This window comes from Styela clava, chromosome 10, assembly GCF_964204865.1.
Source record: "Styela clava chromosome 10, kaStyClav1.hap1.2, whole genome shotgun sequence".
Lineage (NCBI taxonomy): Eukaryota > Metazoa > Chordata > Ascidiacea > Stolidobranchia > Styelidae > Styela > Styela clava.
The window spans coordinates 17,357,391-17,381,315 of NC_135259.1; the positions used below are offsets into that span (position 1 = coordinate 17,357,391).

The window sequence follows — 23,925 nt, forward strand, 5'->3', positions numbered from 1 at the left end:
CTTCTTTGACTGCTAACTGCTGAACACTTGTCGAAATGTACATAACGCAATAATGCATCGATTATGATATGAACCACAACTAAAATAGTTTTGTAGAAAAATTACTCTAAGCTTCATGGTCGATAAATAGTGGAGGCTAGATTACTAGTTTGAAGCGTGTTGTATACTAGTTTAATATAGTGAGCTGAATAGCATATCGTCACGCAGACAACTAAATTGCGTAAGTCATTTTACGAAATTTTGAGAAAAACGTATAAAAAACTTTCTCATGAAATTGTCATGCCATCGAGAGTCAATAATTTCCCACGGTTTAATTTTTTAGTCGTAGCCGGATTCAAATTAATTTGTATGACGCAGGTATGTGACGTAATAATGTCGCACTATCACTTAATGAGAAATCTGCCAAGTGCACACTTTCCTATGCTGTAGTGTCAATTCAAATTTATAAGCGCTAAGCTAGAATCTAAGGTGCAAGAATTCAAAATTATTCTGCCGGTGTTATTTTGCCATTGTGAAGTCACAATTGTCTTGCTGTAATAATAATAATTCAATATGACGAAACAATTGCAGAATGTGCATGTCACACAAAATCTCCTTAGGTTTCGAAATTCTTGGGTCAAAATCAGAGTTAACAGACAGGTGCGCAGCATTACCTAAAAAAAACTATTTTATATAAAAAAGGTTAAAATCGCCAAAAAAGAAAAAAGCAATTCGGTTTTCAGCCTGACGATATTACGTATATTATTTTTATTTGTCCATAGTGGGATTTATATTTTCATGTTGTGAATGTAATACGCCGGACCCATCCTTGTGCTTTTCGGTCTATAGCAGGTTTCCCAATCTGTATACTACGACACTGCTATACCTCGAATAAGCGCGGCAAAAATTCAGTGTTAATAATAAATGCTTACACTTAGGAACTCAGCCTCGATAATCCACCATCTTACGATAACCTCTATGAACTTACTGATGTAATTAGTGTTGATTCGACGCAAATGGCGGGAACCTTCCTTGAGTTCTAACAAAGATTATATATTCTGCTTATATTATATATTCTGCTTTGTCTACACCAGCAGAAATTGTTAGCGAACAAAAGATCGCCTCTTATTGATCCTTACTTAAAACTAAATATAATTTTTGGGAGCGAGACTTTAAACTTCCATTTTTAATCAATTTCAAGTCACGTATTTCAAACTATATATAACGCCCAGGCTTAAAAAGTAGCACGTTTATTCGGAAAACTCTTAATTATGAAGAGTATCTGCTTATAGTTTCAGAACTATACTATAAAATATCTTTATATAGACGTGTTAATATAAGTATGTCGAAATGCATGTAGGTGTCTATGACCACCTGTAACTGGGTCCGAAGACCAATATATGTGTTGTCGCAATATTAAACAATAGATCAGTATACAAATTACGATGCCACTTTGGTATGCGATCTCACTTGCGTAACGTTTAATTTCACGAAGACATTTTTATAGAATCCAAACCCTAACCAAAATCACCGAGATCACACAATCGCATACCAAAGTAGCACCTATATAGTATTCGCTTTTTGTGAGGCAATAGCGTCTAAAATAAAGCGCTAAAAATTGATATTACGCATACATTTTCGACAGTGTCATTAAAAATATACTTTTGGCGTTCAAAATTTAGAATGAGTATATACTAGGTTTCTTGTGTCAAGAACTTGCCATTTGCAATTTTATAAGGCCTACCAAAAAGCGTGCGCGTGGGACAAAGTTTGGGAAACTCTTGTATAGTACCCTTGACTAATACTGCTTTGAGTGTAGGCAACAAAGCGTAAAGCAGTGTCTGACCATATATTAGGCACACTGGATTATAATGTACACGATCGATTTTGAGAAAAGTGATTTTGAAGTGTGGTGAGTAAAATACGGAATATACCCAAACATCCATCAACAAAACCACAATTTAGCGAATCAATCCATATGTACACTACGTATCTATAATTATGGTTCTTGACAATGCGGCGAAAATACACGATAAATGCATTATTGGGAATCCAACCTATTCCATTCAAAACAGATAAAACGATACTTACATTTGTATGGCATATTTCATGAGATTGTAGACCCCTTGTACGTTGGCGAAATGTTACGTAGGTTTGACGGATTTTCTATATAATATTATGATCTTTTGAAACAAACAAATAACTATTGTTAGACCTGAGTAATGGATGCCTTTACTCTTCATAACGATATATTGCAGTTTTGTCTATGCAATGTCTATCTATAAACTAAAATCGTTTTTTTGTATAATTTCATGACCTCACGCGAGCTGTACAGAGCAAAGGCAATGCGCAATCTATAAAAGCCTAGCCTATTTCTCCACAGCTTGAAAAAAACAGCAAATTCGTTTCCTATTTTCCAAAAATTACTGATGGCTGTTACTCCTCTGCGTGGTTTAGTTGTGTGAAATCAATTTCTTATTTCTGCTAGATCGGTCTACATATAATTATAATGTCCAATTCATCCTGATGCTGTCTGCAACTGAAAGTTTTGTTTCATAGCCTCAAGGTGTCAAGTCAAAGAAATACACTTTTACTGGTAAAAATACTGGTAAAACTAGAGATAAGATCTTTCACAAGAGATTGAAGATTGCCAAAGTTAGTTCGAGTGAAATCTTTGTTGAAATAAACATTTTATAAATATTCCTATTGATTTTTCTCGCTTCGTTGGTCATTCACGATTAAGGGGAGATTTAAGGGTTTGTAGGGAATTTGCCAGTTTCTCTCTTTGTGCTAAATCATTATCAGCATCACTTAAACAAATTTTATTGTGTTGTGGCACATCAGTGAGGTCTAAATGTTGATGAGGCACACATGAAATAAAGAACAATTTCACGCTATGTTCATGTCCCGAACGACGAAAAAACTGAGTGAGAGGGATTCACAATATACGTTTAACTTCTGCCCACTGCCCTAAACTGTTATTTAACACGCTTCGAACTATAGTAATCTACTCTCGCCTATATCTAACGCCCATGCAAAGTACAGCAATAGTATATCACCAAATCGCAAATAATTTCATAATTATACTTCACAATAAATAATCGAGCTTTTTAGCAGCAGACAATAATCTAACAATTTACGGTAATCAAAATACCTCGAGGCTTTGTCTCAATATCGAAGAAAAAACGGCTAAAAACTCATTTAGTTGTGGTTCAAATCAGAGTCGATATATTGCGTTCGACATTTTAACTAGTGTTTATCAGTTAGCAGTCAAAGAAGCGCAGTAGAAATGTAAATAAATTTAAATACGATGATAAAACAACGTTCATTTAATATCATCAAGCTATTGCGTCCATTTTTATATTTCAGAACTTTCTTCTAAACGCAAGTGGCATTGGCCACGCAATGAAAGTCGATAGATTATAATATTTTTGGCTGTCTTAGTTGTTTAATAATATATATTACCTACGTTACATCTGAAATTAATGGTGTAATGTCAGTATAGCATAAAATCCTTAAGAATTCTGCTGATTACCGATGCCAACGATTGGTGGACCCGGCGGAATTCATGATACGCATACGAGGCAACAAGCGGACTGGAGTCGGCAAGGTATGCTTATAAAAATATCTAGTTTGTTCGTGTTCAGAACTGCTTTGTAATTAATTATTATAATTTAAACTTGATCGAAGTTTTTTTCTTAACAAAAATATCAAACCTGTATCCAGTGGTGAGCTGTAGCCGGAACGGCGTTCCGGTTGTTGGACATTTCACTGCATTTGCGTTTCTGTTGTTGAAATAAAATTGTGGTACAAAAAGTCTAGTTTCTCTGGTAAACTTAGTTATTAATTTATGTTTTGTTAAATCATAATTCGTAATCTTTTTACGTCACATCACGCAAATAAGTAGTACAGCAGTAAGGTGTAATAGATGTTTCGCCGACCTTTGACCACATGAAAATTCATTCAATACCTTTCTAATAGTAAGATTTGTATTGAATTGCTATGAATACTCTTATAATTTTACACAAACATATTTCATATTATAATTTCTTCGCAGTTCATTGCAGTTCTTTGAAAGTCCGCGTCGTGTTGTGAATATATTACAGTTTTGCGAATTAGGTGCGTTCCGGTTGTAACGATTTTTTCAGCTCATCACTGCCTGTATCTACCTACTGCTTGATACTAGGTAGCGAATTGTCGAGTGAGTCATCGGTGCTGATTCGTTCAGTTGTGATTTCAGAAATTAAACCTGTTCTTGCAATAGGGTAATCCACTGACTCCGGAGATCGTTTCATTTAGATTCAACAATTGGATCTCCTTGGAGACCCTTATTGTCAGTAGGCCTTTAAGTCCGTCTGTCTGAGACAGTTCTGAATGAAATTTCTCAAGTGGGTTATCCTATCACCCTAGTATTGTGCGTTGCAGTGAAAATTCGAAATAGTGTTTTGTTCCATGGCAGCAGCAAAAATGCGCGTCGATTGTTGGAAAATTTCGAATTTACTCTTATGTTTTGCCAATTCATAGTAAACGTGGACGAAAATTAAAATTCCGGGAACGCTACCCCTTGCGGAATAAACTACTCTTTCGAAAAAGTCCTTCATCATCTCGATACGCCATAAATTGGAAAAGTCTTAGGGTTTTCAGTGAAAATTATTTCATTTGTTACTCCAGTATACTATATCACTCACTCGAGAACGTCAACGTAACGCGCAGTGCTCAAAATGTACTGGCAAATTCGGCGACCCGCTCACTTAATAACGCTGCCGTGCTAGATGCGCAAGTTTCTATGAATGGTAACCGGTCGCCTGAGTGAGGACCTCAACTATCAGCGGACATCCTGGGATGGATGGATGTATGTCACTGAAAGTTTATTTTTCATTTCAGGTGAATGCGATACAAAAGAAACATTTTGCATCTTGTGTGGGTTTCTCCATTTATACGGTGTTTATTTTTCTGCCAACTATGATTTGCGGTTTTAACGTGGGAACTATTATTTTCCCCCTTTGGAACTTGTTTATATTGTTAATAGGAGTTTTTTGCGCCATTGGTCGTAACATTCATGATAAATGTGCGCAAAAAACCCAAAGTCGAAAATTAAACAGAGTATTGGCACAATTACAAGCAAACGGAATTCAAACCAATGCATCTCCTACTGCTGCTCGATTCTACATACGTGCTATCTCATATCCTCCCCGGCGCTTTCATACAGGTCCCGGGTCTTTAGAAGTGAATCCGAGGATTTTTAAAATAAATGCTATAAGTTCGGAATCAACACAAGAAAATGAACATATAAAATCGAATAATGTAATTACTCGGTTTGCCGAACCTAAACCAAGCGAAGCTGATGGAAATCATTCAGACGAAAAAGTGATTAGAAAATGGAATAGTATTTGTACAAAAGATGATCCTTCTTCGTCAAGAAGTTCAAGCAGAAATTCATGTAGCACTGATAGTAACCGTCGTTCATTGAGAAGCTCTATCGAATCAATTACATCGAATCTCAGCCCCAATTATCCACCTTCATACGACAACCTTGAACTTACTGATGTCGTGTGTGCTGATTCAGAAAAGTCGTTCATCACATTTCAACACAAATGGCTGGAACCTTCCTTGAGTTCTAACGAAGATATATACACTGCCCCGTTTACACCAGCAGAAATTGTCAGCGAACAGGAACAAAGCATCACCCCTGATACTAATGAGTCAAGTCCACCTCCGTACTCATCCTTAGCAAACTGAAAATAACAGAAAACGAAAAAATACTTATTGATCAGACAACAATTTTTTTAAAGAAACTTTTAAATACTTGTTTTCAGTATGTAAATACTAAGACCGAAATGTTAATCGCTCAATACATGTATAAAAGTATATGTATGGTTATATGGATAATGTCTACAAGCAAAGAAAAACTGCATGAGAATAAATTGTACTAACGAAAGTCAAAAGGGAACGTTTTGCCCATGGCAGGTATAGCGATTTCATATCACGAAAGCATTGCAGTATAAATAAGAAATCAAATTCATGGCGCATACATGTTGGGTTCATAATTCAACAAATCAAGTCATATGAATCTGATAACAACCAGAAAAGGCAGTCAGACTGGATATATATCTGAATGGGACCAAGTTATGAGAAAGCTTGTTTTCTTCTGTATTTCAATCACAATTGTGTTTTTAGCTGCAAGTGAATGAAGCAGAAATTTGGTTTTTAATTTACAAAAAAGCAAACAATTTAAATGAACATTCAGTTAAAACGCCCGAGGGTGTACATAGACTTGAACAAATACCACAATTCTCGTTTTAATATGATCAATATGTAGATTACCAAACGAGTGTACTGCATTGTTGATTTCATATGGTGAAACTCCGCTCTCGATCTCGTTGTACAAGAAATGAAGTCTGTGAGGTGCTTCCAAGATGGCGGACATCGCCGCGTAGTATGGGTAACAGGTTAGGCCAAATTTTATTCCAATTCTCCTTATTTTAGTCCTAATATGTTCGAAGACTAGCCAAGTTCCTCCTGTAGTATTTGTACCTAAAATTATGACCTAACCCTAACCTGGTACACATATTACATTCCGATGTCCGCCATCTTGGTTCGCATACTACAGGAGTACCGTCTGTGATATGCGCGCTTTGGTATTGCCGAAGTATGTGAAACAAAATGGCGGACGACGGAACGTAGTATGTGTACCATATTGTGGTTATGCCATAATTTCAAGTACAAATACTACGGAATACGGATGTCACTTGTCTGTTCCCCGAACTCGTAATAGAACTAAAATAAGAAAAATTGTAAAAAAAAATTATGGCCTAACCCTAACCTGGTTTCGGTGTCCGCCATTTTGGTACACATACTTCAAACCGTACCCATATATTTGAGCATAGCTCTTCTGTTAGTTATAAAGAGCAAAATATATTCAGCATCAACAATATAATTTGTGAGGGGGCTGATGGACACATGTGGAATAGTCATGATTATGAAGTTAACAAGGTCCGAAAATTTTGTTGTTTTCATGTCTCTTTGTGCATGTCGTATTGTCGTCCTATTTATTAGACGCTAAACCTAAATTTAACTATTTTTACTGAATTTTATTCCAATGGGTATACCATGGGATGGGGTGGGACAGACATAATTTCTATGAGATGGGATGGAAATGTGACAGACAAATATGTCACATGGACAAGCCTGGTAATCTACTCTCGCTTATATCTATAGCCTATGCAAAGAACAACAATATTATTTCACCAAATGTCAAATAATTTATAATTATACCTCACAATAAATAATCACGATTTTCAGCGTCAGACCAAAAAACATTTTCAGATGACCGCCATCTTGGTTCACATACTACGGGAGCGTCATTTATTGTTAGACCTGATTAATGGACGTAATTTATAAAGATCTATTGCAGTTTTGTCTATGCAATGCATATCTATGTATATAATTCGTATTTTGCATAGTTCCATGACATCACTTGGACTGTACAGGAGTTGCAAAGGCGATGCGGAATCTAAAAAAGTATCGCCCGCTTTTCCAACGACTTGTCCAAGACAAAAACAGTAAATTCATTTTACTTTTTTTTTTAAATAACTGATGGCTGTTACTCCTCTGCGTGGTTTAGCTGTGGGAAATCATTTTGTTATTTTTGCTAGATCGGTCTACGACTAACTATAAGGTTCAATTTATTCTGATGCTGTACTGTCTGCAACTGAAAGTTTTGTTTCATAGCCTCAAGGTGTCAAGTCAAAGAAATACACGCTTACGTTGAGAAGCTTATATGTATCAGCAAAAATAATAGACGAGAATATCGGACAGAGACCGAAGACTTATCGATCGAAAGTTAGGGGATCCCCAAAACAGCGCTCTTACTCCATAGTGACACCTTGTGCCCCATCACTAATTAATTGATAACTCGCTAATTATACGACATAATTCGCCCAAAATCAATAGGCTTCTGGTCCGAGATAAGATAAATGCACATGCAAAATCTGGAGCAGATTTAATCTCGCTTACGTGAGATATCGCGTGCACCTAACAGAAAAACAAACAGACAGACAAATATATATCAACATACTTACCGATTAAAATCGATAAGTAATAAGATATTTAACAAGAGATTGAATTTAACCACGGTTCGTTCGAGTGAAAACTTTGTTAAAATAAACATTTCATAAATATTCTCATTGATTTTTCTCGTTTCGTTTGTCCTTCAAGATTTAGGGGAGGGTTTGTAGGGAGATTGCCAGTTTCTCTCTTTGCGCTAAATCATTATCATCATCACTAAAACAAATTTTCTAATTTAATTTTTTTTAATTTTTACTTCAGAATTACTGGGGTCCGGACATTTCAGAAAATTTATTTTATTAAATAAACGAAACTTCAAATGCATTATTAGTTAAATACAAGAGCAATGAATGGCTCACAAATACGGATACACATGTCGCACATCGGTACCAGTATACTGGTTGGATGTTTCCCCGTCACTTCGTTCGCTCGGACAGATATTCAAGCATGGCTGTAAACCAGCCTCGTTTTTTGTGGCCTCGCGTGTTATTTCTGAAAATTAGTTGTAAATGAAGTATTGTAGCTGTCATCATGTCTTCCTAAAAAGCTTTAGCTTAGTTACAATACTAAAAAATGAGTCCCGGGAAAGCTGCGATAGACTATGCTTAATTGGGTGTGTAAGCGGCATGTGGTTGTATATTTTATAAAAATAATGTGAATCAATTTGTAAATGTCAACTTTCTGAAACACTCGCATTCATAATTTTGCAGTAGTAAAATATAGGGAGAAATTTCCTAGGGTCAAAGGTTGGGGATACATCCTAAGGATCTTTTCATCCAGTATATGTAAATAGTATAAAAATCATCTGAAACTATAGTATAAAACGATGTAATCTTACGTCGACCCTGTACAAAGCTAAGCAAAACGCTCAAATAAGGCATGGCTGAATGCAAGTGACACTGAACACAAGAGACACCATGATACGGAAAATGAAGTTTATTTTCTCATATGCAAAGTTAATCCCCAAAAATGGTTATTTCAGCAATGACTCACAGAATAACAATAGCAGACGCGGTCCAAATGCAATGGTCGATAGGTCCGAATTCGGACCGCCAGTTGAGTAGCCCTGCCCTAGCATACAGTTTGGGGAAAGCGTGGTTCAGAGCGAATAGCATAATGAAAGGGTCCGACGTATCCCTTCACAACATAAAAATAATATACAAATCCCACTATGGACAAATAAAAATAACATACGTAATATTCTATTCTGCCCACTGCGTTGAACTGTGATTTAACACGCTACGAAATAGTAATCTACTATCGTCTATATATAACGCCCATGCAAAGAACAGTGATATTATATCACCAAATCGCAAATAACTTGTAATTATACCTCACAATAAATAATCGCGCTTTTTAGCAGCAGACCATAATCTTAAAATTCAATCAAAATACCTCGAGGCTTTGTCTCGATATCGACGCAAGAAACGAATAGAAAATTATTTTAGTTGTGGTTCATATCATAATCGATGTATTGCGTTATCGACATTTTAACCAGTGTTTAGCAGTTAGCAGTCAAAGAAGCGCAGTAGGAATGTAAATAAATTTAAATATGATGATAAACTTACTTCTAAATGAAAGTAATAAGTTGATACATTTAATAATTTTTGGCTGTCTTAGTTGTTCAATATTGTATATTACTTACGTTACATTTGATAATAATGGTGCAATTTCAATAATGTGTCAGTAGCATAAAATCATAATTCTGCTGAGGAATACCGATGCGTTCAACTAGAAAATACGGGGGATTCCATGGCACACATTTGAGGCATCAAGCGGGCCGGAATCGGCGAGGTATGCTTGTAAAAATATCTAGTTTATTTGTTTTCAGAACGGCTTTGTAATGAATGTACATTTGTACTTAATCAAAGTTTTGTTCCTAATAAAAATATCACAAATTCACCTTACTACTTGATTGCCAACCATGCCGATTCGTTCAATTGGGATTTAAGAATTTTTTATGCAAAAGAAATTTTCACCGAAGTGAACAATTTTTAATCTGATTCTATACTTTATGATTAAATATACCGCTTTGAGTGTATATTGACTGAATGCTTCTTTTTAATTTCAGATGGGAAATGTACAATAGCAAAATGCATTGGGGTCCCGCTTTTTCTTTCCTTTTATGTGGTGATGGGTTTTGTGCCAGCTTTTATTTTCGGTTTCAACGTGGGAACTATTATTTTCTCGATTTTATCCTTGTCAATATTGTTAATTTCAGTGTTGTTGGACATTCGCATTTACATTCATAATAAATGTACGAAAAATCCAACATGTCTTGTATTAAATAGGATCAATTTGTGTTGCAAACGAGTAAACTCACTTTGTCCAACCCTAAGTTCATCAAAAAACAGCGAATTGCCAAAATTACGAGCAAACGGAACTCGAACCAATCCATCTCCTATTGGTATCCTAACCCAAATACGTGCTATCTCATATCCGCCCCAGCCTTTTCATACAGGTGCCGGGTCTTTGGAATTGAATCCGCGAATTTGCAACATAAATGCTATAAGTTCGGAATCAACACAAGGAAATGAACATATAAATCCGAAAAATGTGATTACTGGCTTCGCCAAACCTAAACCAAGCAAAGCAGATGAAAAACATTCAGACGAAAAAGTGATTACAACATCGAATAGTATTTGTACAAATAATGATCCTTCTTCGTCGAGAAGTTCATGCAGAAATTTAAGTAGCAGTGATAGCAACTGTCTTCCATCGCATAGCTCTATCGAATCGAGTGCCTCGAATCTCAGCCTCGATAATACACCTTCATACGACAACCTTGAACTCACTGATGTCGTGTGTGTTGATTCAGAAATGTCGTCCATCACATTTCAACGCAAATGGCTGGAACCTTCCTTGAGTTCTAACGAAGATATATACACTGCCTCGTCTACACCTGCAGAAATCGTCATGGAACAAGAACAAAGCACATCTGAGACTAATGAGTCAAGTCCGCCTCCCTACTCATCTTTAGAAGACTGAAATTAACATATAAAGAAAAAATACTTATTAACCCGACAACAATTCTAAACAAAGTTTCAGCAAAGCTTTTAACTTCTTGTTTTCAGTATGTGAATATTAAGACTGAAATGTTAATCGCTCAATACATGTATAAAGGTAAATGTATGGTTATACGGAGAATGTCTATAAGCAAAGAAAACTGCATGCGATTAAATTTTACTAACGAAAGTTTAAGGTACCGTTTTGCCCATGACAGGTTACGATTTTCGGTGACCGTGGTACGTGAACCAGGTTAGGGTTGGGGCATAATTTTATTCCGATTTTCACTATTGTAGTACTAATATATACGAGTTCGGGACTGTCTGTGTTAACCAAGTGGATATAACCCCTGCCCATAGGTTTCAGTTCATATACACAACTCGATGTATAATAGGCGAACAAAATTAGTCACCTCTATATTGGAGGAACATACTTCTGGAGCGTTCGATTTTCAGATCACAAAATCAATGCAGTATAAATAATAAATCAAGTAAATGAGGCAGCAATTTAGTTTTTTATTTACAAAAAAAGAATACAATTTTCTGGAACATTTAGTTGGAACACTCGAGGGTGTATATCGACTTGAACCACAATTAGCGTTTCATTATGATCAATATGTAGATTACCAAACGAACCTACTGCATTGTTGATCGTGGAACTCCGCTCTCAATCTCGTTGTACGGGAATTGAAATCTGTGATATACGCGCTTGGTTACTCCCGAAGTATGTGAAGCCAAAATGGCGGACGTCGGAACGTAGTATGGGGACCAGGTTAGGATCAGGACATAATTTCAAGTACAAATACTACGGGTGTTACTTGGCTAGTCCCCGAACTCGTAATAAAACTGAAAGAAATAAGGAAAATTGGAATAAAACCTATGGCCTAACCCGAACCTGGTATTCATACTACGTTCCGGTGTCCGCCATCTTCGTTCACATACACCAGGAGTAACAGCGCTAGTCCTATTTTCCATATAAACGCAGAGGATAGGAATTCTCAAAACGATTCTTCACTCTCACAACCAGAATCAAAGGTTTTATGATTCGATGGCCCTTAATTGCATGGATGATGTAGATTTACGCGATAGAAATATGGAAGGATACTTGTAAAAGAGGGCGAAAAACATTACTGATTCTTGATGGCATGGCCGTTGTATTAGTGACTTTTGTGCATTCTTAATTATAGCAGTAGAACCCCATTATTTTGCGCGCAATTCCTGTGTGTTGATTTGGTGAAAGCTCAACAAGTTAAAGTGTCTTGAAGACAGAGGCGAGACATCACAAGAACAATTTAATATTCACTATGGCATCCTCAAATTTTATAAATATATTTGATTACGGTTTCCGTAGCTTTTAAATTCTGCCAATTTGCTGTCGCAGGAGCTGGTGCATTTTGCGGGACCACTTTTTACAAAAGCAAATTCTTTCAAAATAAAGTTCTCGCCAAACTATATCCCCACTAGATGCCGCCCGCCCATCAACTTCATTCTTGCCCTGTCTCACCATCAAAGAGTCCGTTCTTGCAAATGCTTTCCACATGGTCCAGCGTTTTTCAAACTGCGTGCCGCAAGAGATTCTCGGGTGTGTCGCAGAGCTTTTTGTAATTTTAGAAAATTAGCTATATATATCCGTATTACACATAGGCATGCATGCAACGGACAAGCTAGTGAGACTTGAGTATCCAGTATTAGACTGATAATATTGCATTTGCCTTTTCGTTGTAGTAAGCGTGATTGTCTGCTCTGACTGAAATTAACAGCAAAAAAAAAGAGCAACGGAACCTCGTTTCAATTGTTTCTCAAAACAGGCACACACATCCTATTTGCAGAATAATTTGTTTAAAGCTAACACAAATTTTTTTTTTATTTTCTCCGTGCGCCGCGAGCAAAAAAAGAACCACATCAGGCATAGACTATCCACTCAAATTAGCATCTTGTTTGACCACGCTGCAAAAGAGAAAAATAACAAGAGTAGTTCTCGATAACTAGCAGAAAGTCTAGCCTTATATGTTAACTTGTTCAAAGGAAGAACGAACGTCCGTCCAATACCGAAGCCATTTAATTGATCGCATTACAATCACCGCCATGTAGAATCCATTCCATCATATTTAATATCTGGCAAGCGCTCCAGGTTTCGGGCCTTTGATTGGTGCTTCTGAAGCATGCGTACCAAGTACCATCGGGATGTAGTACGTGTACCAGGTTAGGCTATAATTTTATCCCAATTTCAGTTCTGTTACGAGTTTGGGGACTAGCCAGGTGACTCCCGTAATATTTGTACCTAAAATTATAGCCTAACCCTAACTTGGTACACATACTACGTTCCGGTGTCCGCCATCTTTGTACACATACTTCATGAGCACAATCAATATATGTCAAAAATGGCCCGACTGAAGAACCTTAAACGATTAGATTCAACACATTCCTATTTTATTTAACTTGCACAATACCAGAACCTTTAAAAAAAAACAGTCTTTGCGAGTCTCAAATTCAAAGAAAACAATTATTAAACAGTGGTTAAATAACCGAAAGTATAATACAGTAGTGAACTATAGTATTATTTATGAATGTTAACAGACAGTTTGTAGTATTACGTGTACAAAGCTCAGCGAAACGCCCAAATTAAGCATGGTGAATGCAAGTGGGCAGCAATCAACACAAGAGACGCCGATATACGGAGAATGGAGTTTAATATCTGATATACAAAGTTGATCCTCAAAAATGGTTATTTCAGCAGTGACTTACAGAATAAGGAATGCATATTATTATTAACTCGCTGCAAATAAACGATTCGAAGTGAAATTTATTCACGAGACAAAATTTCAGTATATCGAATTCTTGGAATACCCATTTTCAGTCTAATATCAAATCGCCAATTATATCAAAGGCACAAGCATTTAACAATCAACGTATGTACAGTGAAACTCAAAATATGTAACAACGAAAACGAAAATTTAACAATAAATTGAAATCGTTTAGTGTTTCTCTAGCTTTTTCAGACTCCCTTTGTGTCTTTCGACTTTTTCGCGCAATCGCTTTATTTCCGCCTCTGCCTGTTCGATTTCATCATCGTGATGATCTCGCAGTTCTTTCAGTTGTTGGGCTTGAACTCTCCTGAGAAAAATGGTGAAATATGGCTGTTTACTTTGAACAATGTTTCCCGACCGGAGAGGCAATGATCCCTGGTCGGAATTTTGTCGCTCTTGGGGAGAAATTCTGCTTTGGCCTTGTATGATTCAGCTCTTTATTATTACTATAATACATATTTATGCATACATTATAAACTACACTTGAACTATACAAAAGCGGGGGCGCTGAAGAAGTGTGTGTGTTGTGTACCAATATGGAAATAACTAATTTTTAATAACTTTATATCAAGTTCTGTAAAGGAACGGAAACCTATGTGCAGGGGGTATATTCACTTGGTTAACACAGACAGTTCCCGAACTCGTAGAACTAAAATAATGAAAATCGGAATGGAATTATGCCCTAACCCTAACCTGATACACAAACTACGGGAATGCCAAACCGGGAATGCAACTTGCGCATAACAATAAGCATTCGTTAAAAAATAAACAAATGAAGTGAAGTATTTTCATGCCTAGTGGGGGAGCAATGTGAAGTCCCAAAATAGGCGAAGAGAGGAATTTAACCAACGGTTGGGAAATACTGATTTATTACTATTTTGCTTCACTTTTAGGCCTGAGCTTTGCCATTTTGCAAGTGTTTATTCCGACAGAAGTTTATATTAGTACAGTTGAAAATCAACTATTCCTAGTGTATTTAGTGTTTATCATATATACACCTGGGTTGTGCAACCTGCGGCGCGTGTGCCAAATGCGGCCCACAAGAAAAAATTGTGCGGCCCGCAGATAAGTGGCGTTCGCCGCGAAATGAGTTTTTAATTCAGTTCAATCAGGTACGTGCGAATAATTCCAATCCCTTTGCGTTGCAAAGTCTATACCCGAGTCCAATTTATTATCTATGCCTATGGCGTTACAACGCCCAAAGAGCTAGCTTGTGCGAACGTGGGAACAACGCATGTCATAAGATCAATAACCGAAATTGTTGGTCCTGTAACTACGAGCATCTATTAAATTAAGTTGTGACCCGTGACCCGCGATTTCTCGAAGGTATTTGTATCTGGCCTTCCTGTATTAAAGGTTGCAAACCCCCAGCATACACCTTCTACTGGGCATATGAATCTTATTATATATAGTAGGTAGTACTATGTATTACTCCTACACCCCCGTACGTTCATGCGCTCCTCCAGATATATCAGAATCCTTTAGCCAATTTTAGCGGAAGAACTAATTTGATGGTAGCACTGTCCGAGGATAGCGTATATCTGATAGCACTTGACTTATTGAAACTTTGAATTGAAACAGCTAACTGTGATTCACAATTCCAAGGAGCGTAAAAACGATTAGGAAATCTAATGAAAGATTGCTTGATTAATATATTTAGGTGTTGGATGTTCGGCCAAGCTTCGCTTTAGTCTTTTTTACTTCCGAGTGAAATATCATGAAAATAATGATTAGCAGGTAAGCAGGTGGCCTTACTTACCTGAAATACCGATTTTCTTCGGCCTGTTCACGCTCAGCGAATTTTCCTCCTGCTTCTCGGATATGACCTTCACCTGACATTGCTGAATCGAAAAGCAAGGAAATGAAATATACATAATATTATATGGTTAATTGAACTGGCGTAGAATAAAAATACACATATTTTTGTATAAAAATAATTATAGTGGTTTATATCCCAGTTAAAATTCTGCCAACTACTAAATATGGGTAAGCGAAAGCCATCGGATCGAGCAATAAAATATTTCACTCGGGTGCATATGTATATACCATAACTTGTAATAGAACTGAAATGAAGAAAATCGGGATAAATTTATGGCCTAACCCTAACCTGGAACACAACACTACGGAGAACCTTCAATTTTGATAGCATTAAATTGTTTCGGTTCTAATCATATATCGGTACGCTAATTGTACTTGGTCCAAGATGCCAAATTTTGTCGCTACCTAAATAAAATTGGTTGGAATTTTTATCTACGCCCTATTCCACAAAGTCAGACTTATATTTTAGCACTTTTGATCGTAATTGAAGCCGTAGGTTATTGGCTGTGCAAATGCGATTTAGGAATTATCTTTCTACCTGACAACAACTGGTAATGATATAATGCATTCATAACATACTACAAGCTGTTGCATCCATTACAGTAACTGAAATGACGAACAATCACAAGTTGGTTTTGTGTTGCGAACAAAGAAAACAAAATCCCAGTTGAAAAGATAACATGTACTGCCGTTATGGACTATTGTGTACTTCAATGTATTTGAATACGAATGTTCTTTATATCTAAACACCAATTTTAGATGAAATCAAATAATTACCTCTCACAAAGCACATGGGCGCAAATTTTCGTGCGGCAACAATTCTGATGACGCTTGCCATGACTTTTTCCTTCACTCAATCAATCAACTCTAACTGGACAAAATAATACAGGTAGCAAGTAGCATACGCTGAAAAATATATCAATGTATTATTATTGCTAATATCACTTTGATAGCTACACTATAGTTGCAAGATTAAACGGTGACCCAAGGTGGCTTCAATTTGAATAAACTCGCTTATGTTAGTCGCTGCTAACAACAAACTATACAGACACTGCACTGAAGTCCATTCGACACAATCATCGAAGCAACTGACTATCGGAGATGATTACTAATATGTGTTCGCGAACGCCGACAGCCTGCACGTAGCCCAGTCGAAGTAAACACATCAAGTATTTTGTAATTTGAAGCTCCCGTCAAAACATGTTGTTATCATCTGAGCGGGACAGGGCTCAAAATAAAATTTCAACCTTTGAGTTCTGATGATAGCTGTTTATTTCGTCACAAACTCATTGTAAATGTAGAGACATAATAAGAGTATTGCACCACTATTGCCAAAAACGTCACGCTTTCTCCCGGTCAGGGGCTCTTTTAACATAAACAAATAAGTAAATAAACGAGAGCAAGCCTAAACGTGATCGGCGATACCAGAATAATTGATATTGATGGGTAAAATCACTATAGTAAAATTTTTGCATTATTGACACCGTCATTTTTACATCAACTCGAAGCCAGGACTACCATTTTGGTTTTTTTAACGCCAAATTTAACAATTTTGGCATTTTTGAAACACGTTTGGTGTCATAATTTCCTTTTGTCGTTTTGGCTTTTTTGATGTTTATTCTTGTGTATATTATTAAAATCATATAAAATAAAATACACTATCGTCATGATAGCAACTGAAAATACAACTTTCAATGGGAAAAACATTTGTGTGACTCATTAAATCAACTGATGGCTAACAAATTTACTTGATGGCTTTTGTACTTGGTAAAATAGTTGGATTTTTTTGCGTGTTGATCTGGGTTTTTATGATTCAGATTCAGATTCAGATATTTATTTTTCGTCGTGCAAAAACATTGTACATTTAAACAAATGGTAAAAATTAAATAAATACATTGAAAGAAAGAGGTACAATATTTGGACTGCAATAGACGAGGGATCGCGAAAAGACTATCAAAAGTCATCATGTCAGCGACACCATTATAGAAGCAGATTAAGTCAAACAATACAGAAATAAATCAGCAAAAATAAATGAAACAATTTGGGAACTAAAATGTACGTGAGAACAGAAGATTCGATTAAATAGAAAAAAGCATTGGCGAATTTAAACAACTCAACGCCATGCTCCACCGAGCACGCCAACAACAAAGAAATTGCTGACGTGCGTGACGCAGCATAATGTTGTTGACTACTTGGGGAATTCCCTGCAGCAGCAGCAGTGGAACTACTAATATAACCAATGAATTATGATTAAGAAAAAGACATATTCAATTTATTTTGGATTGCAAAGAGCACATATATATTGGAAAATATTAAACGACATATGTGAACTACAATGGATGAAAGCATATTAAAGAAGCAATGACTATTAGAGGTAACTAAAGTTTTTGAATTTTGTCTTTGTTATAAGAGTTCATAATACAGTTATTTTGTGAAGTGACTTTCATAAGGAGCACATGCTATTAAATAATAAAATAGCAGTAATGGAAATCAATAAGGTGAAAGGATACCTAGCTTATTATAGAATCTTGAGCAAATAAAGGTAAGAAACACAAGTGCTTTGTGAGAGAAAGTCATGCTCTGTGAGCAGCACATACTATTGGAGTATACCACAGTATTGAAGAGCAAATAAAATAATAATAATACAAGGATAGTGATAGCATATCATGAGAATAATGACAAGATGAAGGTAACACCCATAATTTGAAAAAAGTGAGTTTCAAACAGTCTGAGATACATTTCAACTCTGCCAGCCTACTGACAGATATAAGAATCTAAGTAAAGAAATTTTAGTGCTTTTTTGAATGAATTATAAGTCTTAGAGCGAAGTGTGTCTTGGAGCGTATTCCAGAGTTTCACACCGATGAATTTAATAGAGCTTTGTGAACGATTGGTAGAAAAGCGAGGCACATGGTATGAGCTATTGGCAGCGGAACGAGTTGAATGAGAGTGAACACTCATCTGTTTGACAAAATAGTATTTAAAAGCCATAGGCAGTTTATTGTTTAGGTGTTGGTGCATGAGTTTCAGTATCTCGATTTTATAAATGTCTGACATTTTGATTATTTGATTCTTATGGTAAAGAGGATCTAATCTTGACATTGGTCCAGCATGGGTCAAAGCACGGATAGCCCTGTTCTGTAATACTTCAATCCGGTGTAACAAAGTTTTATTAGCTGATCCCCAAGCTATAATACCATATTGCAAATGAGATTGAAACAGAGCGAAGTATATCATGCGTAACGTAGACAAAGAAGTATAACGCCTAAGCCGATAAAGCATTCCTACCGCCTTGGCTAATTTAACAGCAGTGTTGGTTATTTGAATGTCCCATTGCAGTTTGTTATCAATGTGGATGCCAAGATATTTGAATGAGCTAACGTTGTCAAGAATAGTTCCTTCAATCTCAATTTTCACAGATGTCTGTGATTTGGATTTACTTGGAGCAAACAACATAGTTTTTGATTTATTTACATTTAATGTTAATTTGTTTTGTTTCATCCAATTTGCTACTTTTCTTATTTCAGTGTTCACTCTGGACTGAAGCACATCCGGAGACTTGTCGCTATCTAGAAGATTGGAATCATCAGCAAATAATTTTGTAAATAATGAGGAGCTGTGTGCAAGATCGTTGATGAAAATAAGGAATAATGTCGGGGCCAAGCATGATCCTTGTGGGACTCCATGAGTCACATGTAAGGTGGGGGAACAGTATGAACCCATTTGAACAAATTGTGTTCTATTTGTCAGGTAATTTGCCAGGAGTTGGCTCGCTACTCCTCTAATTCCATAATGCCACAGCTTATAGACTAAGATTTGGTGATTAACAGTGTCAAAAGCTTTCTTAAGATCTAAGAAAGTTGCACTAATATATTCTTTTTTCTCTAATTTATCGTATATATGGGATATAGTGTCTAGAATTGCATGCGAAGTGGAATGTTTGGCTTGAAAACCAAACTGTGATTTATTAAGTACACTATGTTTTGTGAAAAAATCCATTAGCCTCCTATTAATTAAGCGTTCGAATACCTTGTTAATAGCAGATAGAATAGATATGGGTCTATAATTTGATACATGTTTTGTATTACCAGATTTAAAGATCGGAATGACTCTGGCGATTTTCAATGAAGATGGGAAAATGCCTAATCGAAGCGAGCTGTTAAAGAACTCTGTCAGACATGGTGATAATATATCTGCAACATATCTGAGAAAGCGACTGGGAATGCCGTCTGCCCCAATTGCCTTCCCGACCCGCAGGGTAGCTAATTCTATAGTTAGTTCGTTCATCGTTGCTGGACTCAAGAATATGGATTGGTTTACTCGTTTGCCAAGGTAAATTTTGAAGCCATCCATGTCATTACCGAACTTTTCAGAAAGAGCGGAACCAACAGTAGAAAAATACTTATTAAATTCTTGCGCGATCAAATGATTATCATTTATAGTAATGCCATTTTCCAGATGAATTACATCAATATTTTGCCTAGATTTATTTTTTGTGGATGCAATTTCATTAACAATTCGCCATGTTGATTTCGGGTTTCCTTTATAGAAAGCAATACGGTTTTGATAATAGATTTGTTTAGCATTATCAATAGTGTGTTTCAGTACGTTGCGATACTTTTTAAAATAAGAGCATTGGGAACTATTGCCATTTAGATAATGTGACTTGAACATCTTATTTCTTATGCGAATACTATTGAGTATTCCTTTCGTAATCCATGGCTTTAGCTTTATTCTTTTTTTACGGCGCGACAAGGGTCGAAATGGGGCGTGATTATTGATTAGACCAACAAAAGATTGGGTGAATTCATCAAATATTGCGTTATAGTTTTGAGAATTCAAATATAATGAACGAAAGCGATTGTTTATCAAGTTTTGCGTATCTGAGCGAAACTCTTCAATGCAAAAAGCAGACATATCTCTCGTTATGATGAGATCATTTCTACTAAGTGGTTTGATGCCACTTATACAGCACATGATGGGATAATGATCTGTAATGTCTGATCTAATAACATAAGAATCTAATTTTTTATTTGTTATATTGGAATAAAAATGATCAATAAGTGTGGATGATGTTTGTGTGACTCTAGTTGGTTTGGTAATTAGTGAGATTGAATTGTGAGCAATTAGCATGTTAGAGTAGTTTGTAATTTGAGTGCTACTCGATGTTGCGAATAAATTTATATTAAAGTCGCCCATTATTATAAAGGGTTTACTTGTTAATTTTGTGAGACAGTTTTCAAATATGCTTGTAAAAGCAGGGATATCATTTTTAGGGTGTTTGTATATTATGCCAATACTCAAATTTTTATCCATATTAGCCAAGCTAATTTCTAACCAGAGATCTTCACAATTAGGATAATTTAAATGATATTCTGGGGACTCTGTAGATTTAACATCATCTCTGATGAAAACACCAACACCGCCAGATTTCGAGGCAGAAGTGACATGAAAAAATTTATACCCGTCGAGGATTATAATTGCAGAATTTTTATGCAATTTCGTTTCGCTAATGGCTATAACATGGGGAGAAATAGAGAATTTGGACAATAGTATAGTAAGTTGGTCAATATTTTTTTGAATAGAGCGAATATTTACATGGATAATCGTTAAATCGGAATCAGATGAAATGTTACTCAAATCTGAAACTTCAATATTGCTACACAGGCAACTATTAAATTGTTCACAGTGTTTCAAACTGTTTTCACAAGTAGGATTATTTACTAATACATTATTACAATAACTCGACATTTACCTATTGAGAGTAAAATAGTAGTAATGGAAAAGGAAAAATTTACCATTAAGTATGAATTGATAACCTACTTTATCAAGAGTAGATCATCTTCAGTGATGATTGGAATCGTAGCTGTATCAGAGTTCTTTTTTATCAGAACTTTCCCATTGTTAGTCCAGAGAAACTTGTAGCCACAAGATTGTTTACGCTCTTTGGCCTTGAAAAACAAGTCTTTGTTGGAGTCAGACAGATTCTCAACAATGAAAAGTTTTGTTGCTCTGGGAAATTTTGGGAAGATGGTAGAAATATCCAGGGATTTTAGCTTGCGACGATTCGTTAGGATCTTATTTCTTGTTTTCCTGTTAATGAACTTAGCAATAATAGGTGATGGTTTCCTTGTGTTATATTTTGAAAGTCTGTGGCAATTTGATATGTCAATAGATTGTAGGGGGACATCCAATTTGCTACAAATTTTAGATATTAAATTTTCACAGTTTTCGCCAACTGTGTAAGGGATGTTATGGAACTCTAGATTGTCTAGTCTGGAACGACGTTCTTGATCTTGTTGTCGTTCAGTTAATATATCGTTTTCTTCTTCGAGGTCTTGCACAAGATGTTCTAATTCTGCAACTCTTTTTCGAGTTTTGGTAGCCAACTTGTTGAGCTCATTTTGGTTAGAATTGAGTTCGTCGAATTTTTTTGAGACAAAATCTTGGCTCTTCTTGATTTCGTGGATTTCCTTTTTGATCTCACTGATGAATGTTACCTCGGATCTAATCTCATCAATTGACACTTTCAGTGATGTTAACGATTCTTCCACAGCGTTGTTATAGGTAAAAGACTGGGGAGTGTCAAGTGTAAATTTTTCAAGATGTTGCTCTATAATAGCTGGTATCTCAAGACGCAGAGTTTTGAGAATCGTACTTTCGAGTATAGAAACAAGGTTGCTGACATCATCAATCTCAATGGTGTTGGTCATTGTGGCGGTTGTGCATGTTTGTTTGTTGGTCGGACTTTTACGCCTGGGCGGCGCAGAAGGAACACTGCTGTTGTTTGGGGTGTCCATCCTCCTTTTCTTCCGTCACAATGCACAAATGAAGATATCAGTGAACATTGACAGGTGGATTACATCCAGTACAGTTTAGTTATGAATATTAAATTATGTTATGAAGTTCTATATTAATTCAACTTAATCAAATAGCGAATAATGACCACTGGGATTTGGCAACCCTGCTCCAGGCTCACAAAGAACTGAGAACTGACTGACTTCAAACATGGTGTTGTTGACCAATTATTGACGAGTGCCACGAATCGCACGGATTTACTCGCTAGCTATAAAATTCGCCACGGGATCTTTATGTTATCTCAAACGCATATCAACTGCGTTAAATAAATGGCAGCCTGGTGGGCTCAAACATTTGGTTGAGGAGAACACCTTTTTGCTACCGTACTAGGCTATTCACAGTCTGATGATCTCAGTATAGCTATAGGCATCGTGCTATCTGTAACCGTAAAAACTAGTTTACTGATTAATTGGGTCAATTTACGCGCGATAATTATGTCAGTTACCTTGCAAGCAATAATATAATTCAAATCCTTGTGAGAAGGACATCAAATTTCGGGCATCGTTTATAGACAAACAGCTAGCCTATTACTGTATTAAGCCATTGTAGCCTAGTTGACAATGTGGTAGCCTAGGCCAGTGTTGTAAGATCGAATTAAGAATACTTTTTTCGTGCGTGGTAATAAATTAGCTTGGAAAATGTTCTTGAAGTCTTTTATAAATTTAATGGGACGTTTAAAATGCGGGAAATCTTATTGTAATAAATTGAAATAGGTAAAAACTGTTCCCAGTCCGGGAATCGAACCCGGGCCGCCTGGGTGAAAGCCAGGAATCCTGACCACTAGACCAACTGGGAAGACACCGATCGCTGTCGAGTCGCATAACATAACGGAGAGAATTCTCTCCCTCTCTCTCTCGTATGAAGCAATGCCGATTTAGAATTGTGATGTCTGGAGTCCTTAGGTTGTTTAAGTTGCGTCTGCACTTTACTGCTACGCGACAAACGTTTGCTAATTATATGTAGGACACATACAATAATAATCTGTCATGCAGTGTCTACACTTATTACTTATCGATCTTAAGATCGGTAAGTATATTGATAGGTATTTGTCTGTATGTATGTCTGTCTGTCTGTGTGTCTGTTAGATGCACGCGATATCTCACGAAAGCGAGATTGAATCTGCTCCAGATTTTGCATGTGCATTCATCTTATCTCGGACCAGAAGCCTATTGATTTTGGGCGAATTATGTCGTATAATTAGCGAGTTATCAATCAATTATTGATATAGTGATCTAGATTTTTGTAAAGCGAGAGAATTTTGAAACCCGCCGAGTGTGTGTGTGCAATGCGCACTGCGCAAGTTACAAGAGCGGATGAATCGAAACTGCAGTTTCTGTTTTGGGGGATCCCCTAACTATCGATCGATAAGTCTTCGGTTTCCAACCGATATT

General features: G+C 36.4%; 3 protein-coding genes and 1 non-coding gene across 6 annotated transcripts; 2 read left to right on the forward strand and 2 right to left on the reverse strand.

Moving 5' to 3' along the window:
• The first annotated feature begins 9,530 nt into the window (after nt 1-9,530).
• On the forward strand, nt 9,531-11,859 carry LOC120337901 (uncharacterized). Its single transcript, XM_039405804.2, has 2 exons — nt 9,531-9,840; nt 10,118-11,859. The coding sequence occupies exons 1-2, from the start codon at nt 9,768-9,770 to the stop codon at nt 11,032-11,034; spliced, it is 990 nt and encodes a 329-aa protein (XP_039261738.2). The 5' UTR covers nt 9,531-9,767; the 3' UTR covers nt 11,035-11,859.
• Nucleotides 11,860-13,535: 1,676 nt separating this feature from the next.
• Nucleotides 13,536-16,613, reverse strand: LOC120338377 (ATPase inhibitor, mitochondrial-like). Its single transcript, XM_078117394.1, has 3 exons — nt 16,454-16,613; nt 15,618-15,699; nt 13,536-14,165 (listed from the first exon to the last, which is right to left on the reverse strand). The coding sequence occupies exons 1-3, from the start codon at nt 16,512-16,514 to the stop codon at nt 14,027-14,029; spliced, it is 282 nt and encodes a 93-aa protein (XP_077973520.1). The 5' UTR covers nt 16,515-16,613; the 3' UTR covers nt 13,536-14,026.
• An 871-nt stretch (nt 16,614-17,484) lies between these two features.
• Nucleotides 17,485-20,744, forward strand: LOC144428178 (uncharacterized). Of its 3 annotated transcripts, none has more exons than XR_013478186.1 (3): nt 17,485-18,050; nt 19,204-19,376; nt 19,768-20,744. XR_013478186.1 is itself a non-coding variant. In XM_078117049.1 (3 exons), exons 2-3 carry the CDS (start codon nt 19,327-19,329, stop codon nt 20,010-20,012), a joined length of 345 nt encoding a protein of 114 aa, XP_077973175.1. In that variant the 5' UTR covers nt 17,485-18,050; nt 19,204-19,326; the 3' UTR covers nt 20,013-20,744. The 3 variants fall into 3 exon arrangements, 2 of the variants coding, with proteins under 2 accessions (XP_077973175.1, XP_077973176.1); XM_078117049.1 differs by having other exon boundaries at nt 19,204-19,426; XM_078117050.1 differs by lacking the exon at nt 17,485-18,050 and having other exon boundaries at nt 18,697-19,426.
• Nucleotides 20,745-23,257: 2,513 nt separating this feature from the next.
• Trnae-uuc (transfer RNA glutamic acid (anticodon UUC)) lies at nt 23,258-23,329 on the reverse strand. The gene has a single exon. It is a non-coding gene; the product is annotated as a tRNA-Glu (tRNA).
• Nucleotides 23,330-23,925: the final 596 nt, after the last annotated feature.

What these genes read in the sequence shown, in the direction of transcription:
- LOC120337901 (XM_039405804.2), top strand. Translation starts at nt 9,768, where the DNA reads ATGCGTTCAACTAGAAAATACGGGGGATTCCATGGCACACATTTGAGG. An exon ending in AGCGGGCCGGAATCGGCGAG is followed by an intron (nt 9,841 to 10,117) that starts GTATGCTTGTAA and finishes TTTTAATTTCAG; the next exon opens with ATGGGAAATGTACAATAGCA.
- LOC120338377 (XM_078117394.1), bottom strand. Translation starts at nt 16,514, where the DNA reads ATGGCAAGCGTCATCAGAATTGTTGCCGCACGAAAATTTGCGCCCATG. An exon ending in GCCCATGTGCTTTGTGAGAG is followed by an intron (nt 15,700 to 16,453) that starts GTAATTATTTGA and finishes TTTTCGATTCAG; the next exon opens with CAATGTCAGGTGAAGGTCAT. An exon ending in GAAGAAAATCGGTATTTCAG is followed by an intron (nt 14,166 to 15,617) that starts GTAAGTAAGGCC and finishes CATTTTTCTCAG; the next exon opens with GAGAGTTCAAGCCCAACAAC.
- LOC144428178 (XM_078117049.1), top strand. Translation starts at nt 19,327, where the DNA reads ATGTCGGGGCCAAGCATGATCCTTGTGGGACTCCATGAGTCACATGTA. An exon ending in AATTGTGTTCTATTTGTCAG is followed by an intron (nt 19,427 to 19,767) that starts GTAATTTGCCAG and finishes TTGTATTACCAG; the next exon opens with ATTTAAAGATCGGAATGACT.